The sequence below is a fragment of the Crocuta crocuta genome, unplaced genomic scaffold (genome assembly GCF_008692635.1).
Source record: "Crocuta crocuta isolate KB4526 unplaced genomic scaffold, BGI_CrCroc_1.0 scaffold441, whole genome shotgun sequence".
Lineage (NCBI taxonomy): Eukaryota > Metazoa > Chordata > Mammalia > Carnivora > Hyaenidae > Crocuta > Crocuta crocuta.
The window spans coordinates 897,656-901,867 of record NW_027527822.1 but is presented as its reverse complement, the minus strand read 5'-3'; the positions used below and the strand labels follow the sequence as shown (position 1 = coordinate 901,867).

Sequence of the window (4,212 nt, the reverse complement as noted above, 5' to 3'; positions counted from 1 at the left end):
AGCCTGGAGCCTGCTTCAGATTCTGTGTCGCCCTCTCTCTCTGACCCTCCTCTGCTCACGCTGTCTCTCTCTGTCAGAAATAAATAAAAACATTTAAAAAATTTAAAAAAATAAAATTAAAACCTTAAAAAATTGGAGAATTAGGGTAAAGTTTTTCTGAAGGTTCTTGATATACTCTTGCAACGTTTCTGTAAGTTTGAACTCATTTTACAAATTAGGATAGCTTAATGTAAAAGAAGACGATAACTAAACCATGTATATTTTGCAATAATTTCAAAATTCATGTTTATATCATATCTAACATCAAATTAATGTGCTTATATTTTAATGAAGTAAATACAATTTTAATTCAAAGTTTGAGATCTCTTTGTCTTACATAACAAAACTGTATATCTCCTAACACAAGCAACCTATCTAATTTTTATTTTAAAGTTGTTTTATCTTAGCAAAAATAAATTTGGATCATACTCATGAAAACGTCAATATTCTAAAACCGTCAAAATTTAATTATGTCAAGCTTTGTAAATGATTGTTTAAAGTATTATTTAATTCTCGATACTACTATTTATGCTATTAACTTTCCATGTAACAAGATTAAGTTTCATTAATTAAAATATTTTCTTCCAATTGTGAAGTAGACAAATGACATTTTCCTAATTATATCTCCAGTAGCCAAAATTATTTTGAAAGGAACTAACTGAAAATATTTAACTAATGCTAGTAAGATTTATTAGATGCCAAAGCAAACACACACACACACACACACACACACACACACACACAAATTGTATCACCTCCAAATACTTATAATGTCTTTAAAAATGATTTCAGGTGTATTACTCTACAGTGATAGTTTTTGACAGATGACCAATAAAATTTATTTGCTTTCTATGCTAAATCACAAGCTTATAGCAAGGATTCTCAAAGTGTAATACATGCCAGAATCGCCAAGTCAACTGACTAAATGAACATTCTTTAACTTCAATCAGAGACCCATTGAGTCAGTAATTAGCAATATTTGTCAGAAGTCTTCATATTCAGCAAACTGCTCAAATTATTAGTATCAATTATGCAGCGATAATGACAAGCTTATAGTTTATTAATAAGTGGAATTAAGGAAATATTTAAGTACTTTATTATTATTCAAATAGAACTCTGAATTGTGCCCTCTCAGATATTTTACACAATGTTTTCTGAGAATTGAACAATTCTGCCTATATAATATATCACTGATTACAATCCAAAAGGCCTTAGGAGATGATCACTTAATAAGGCTATTCAGAAAACTTTTAATAGGATAGAAACCAAAAACAATGAGATTCAATTGGTCAATTTTTTCACCCATCTCCCTCTTTTGGTGTATCTTTGTGTATTTCTCCAGACAGACATTTGGATTAAGCTGATAAATGTATTCAAGATTATTTCACTGCTCTACTATACACACTTCAAGTTTACCACAAATGGCTTCTCCACATATGATCCAAAATGTCCATTACTTTTACTTTCTTTTATTTAACTATGCTCTATAATCGACACTTTATTTAGGCTTTAGCTTTTAGGTAACCCCAAAAGGGATCCCTTACCCCTCTATCCTTGAGTAGTCACTTGGAAAAAATCTATAAAATAGTATATTTTTAATAGTTTATTGTCAAGTTGGTTTCCATATAACACCCAGTGCTCATCCCCAAAAGTAAAATAGTATCTTTTAAAAAAATTTTTTATAATGGCATCCATCATCATTTATTTTTCTTCTTTATAGATTCATTTATTTATCATTGTCTCTCTCTTCTTACTGACAGAAAGCTTCCAGAAAACAATTTTTTTATCTCTGTCATCCAGTTTGGTGTCTAATATATATGAATTACTTACTGACTTTTTCAATAAATAATTCTGTACAGTAAAAAACAATATAGGTAGTATTTTGATAATATCTGATATATTGGAAACATAAATTCTAAGCAACATAACATAATGAAGAAAACATAGTCAGACAGAATGGGTAAGACATTGTGTTATAGTAACTTCTAAAGAAGCTTTTATTTCAGAGCAACCACTGACAAGGTGCTACAATAGCATAGCTTTCTACGTGTGTGTTTTCAAAGGACACTAAGTTTTGCTAAATAATGTCTTTATTTCTTTCTCATATGAAGTAAAACATTCCACATATATGACTGCATGGCCTCAAGATAATATAAACATTGAAAAAAGAATCCTAGTTTGTATCACTTTGATTATGTCTATAATATTTTAAAAAGTTATTTGCTTACAGTGGAGTATTTAATAAAGTATAAATGTGAGGTAATGATTGTTAATAGAAAATGAGAATTGTTAATTTGCTCCTGGTAGATTATTAGTAATCCAAAACACTATAAAGACATAGAACTTTGAATTGCTTTTCCAGAAAGCAAAAAGATTTGTCATTATGCAGGGCGCAATACCAGTCTGAGGCAAGTACCTAGTGTGTTGAGAAAACGTCCCTATTTAGTCAACTTATTTACATCTGGTAGCAAGTTCAGGTTGAAGCTACAGAATCAGATGTAGCTTATATGAAGATTAATTGAATTCACATATTACTTATGAAGCCCTTTACCTTAAAAAAAAAAAAAGACATTTCTGCAGAAATATTTAAGATACGTATCATGGCTCTTTTTCAATTAAATGATTCTGTATATCAATATAATTCTTGTGAGATTGTTGAAATTGACTTTTTCATTATCTCCTTGTCCTGACAGGCAGTGAAGAGAATCTAGCATGGCCAATGTCACCATGGGGACAGGATTTCTTCTTGTAGGATTTTCTGACATCCAAGAGCTTCAGATATTATATGGTGTGCTCTTCCTAGTGATTTACCTGGCTGTCCTGATGAGTAACCTTCTCTTCATCACTCTCATTACCTTAGACTAGCAGCTACAAACACCAATGTACTTTTTCCTGAATAATTTTTCATTCTTGGATGTCTTCCTTGTGTCTGTGCCACTCCCCAAATTCATCGTCAACAGCCTAACTTACAGCAATTTGATCTCCATGTTAGGGTGTGTCTTCCAACTACTTTTAATGACTTCCTTCTTAGCAGGTGAGGTATTTGTCCTCACTGACATGTCATATGATCGCTATGTAGCCATATGCTGCCCCTGAAGTATGAGGTCATCATGAACGCTGGTACCTGTGCACTCATGGTAGGTGTTTCCTGGGCCATTGGAGGATATTTCGGAGCTGTGTATACTCCTGGCACGTTTTGCATGCCATTCTGTGACTCCAATGTGATCCCTCAGTTTTTCTGTGATGTTTCCTCATCGCTGAGGATTTCCTGTTCTGAAACACTTCTGGTAGTGTATACAAGTATTGGGATAGGTATGTGTTTATGTATGTCATGTTTCATCTGCATTGTGATCTCCTATGTTTATATTTTCTCCACTGTACTGAAGATTCCTTCCACAAAAGGTCAGTCAAAAGCTTTCTCCACATGCTTTCCCCATCTTGTTGTTTTTACTCTTTTTATTATAACTGCTTGTTTTGTTTATCTCAAACAAACCTCAAATCCACCCTCAGTTATTGACAGGTTGCTTTCTGTGATTTACACTGTTATACCTCCAATACTCAACCCTATAATCTACAGCCTGAGGAAAAAGGACATGAAATGGGCTCTTATGAGATTGTTGCAGCAAACACTTGGCCAAGCGTCTCACTTCTTTTAACATTAACATCTGTCAATAATCACAATAGATTTGGTTACCTCATTCCTAACTTTGGAATAACTTGATAGAAGAAAACTATGTACTCACATATACCAACATAAATAAATCTTCAACAGCCTAATTGACTATCTTCAGTTCGTATAATAGCATTACATACAACTAACACATAAGTGCCACATGTTTCTTATTCAGTGGCCTTCTATGACAAAGACTCTCCATTTGTAGTGTAATCTAAAAGAGTTGCTTGTTTTTTATGATGTTTATATTTTTTGTGATTTAATAACTCATTTTCAGTACTCAAAATTTTAAAAAAAGAAACACTTCAAGAAGTACAGTGCCATAAAAAACATTTGAACTACCAAGATGAAATTCACACATTATTTTCCTGAAGGATTAACCTGTCTAGTGCTGAAGCAGAGCAAAAAACAAGCAAACGTAATACAGTAGCCTAAGGGCCATTCTAAAGGTATGCATACATCTATAAACACTCACGAGAGACACCTGAAACAGAGACAAA

At 32.5% G+C, this 4,212-nt stretch overlaps 1 protein-coding gene across 1 annotated transcript; it reads left to right on the top strand.

Moving 5' to 3' along the window:
• Nucleotides 1–2,751: 2,751 nt before the first annotated feature.
• Nucleotides 2,752–3,695, top strand: LOC144241457 (olfactory receptor 14A2-like). Its single transcript, XM_077776030.1, is given in 2 exon segments — nucleotides 2,752–3,130; nucleotides 3,133–3,695. Coding segments are annotated over 2 exon segments (942 nt in total).
• The last annotated feature ends 517 nt before the right edge of the window (nucleotides 3,696–4,212 follow it).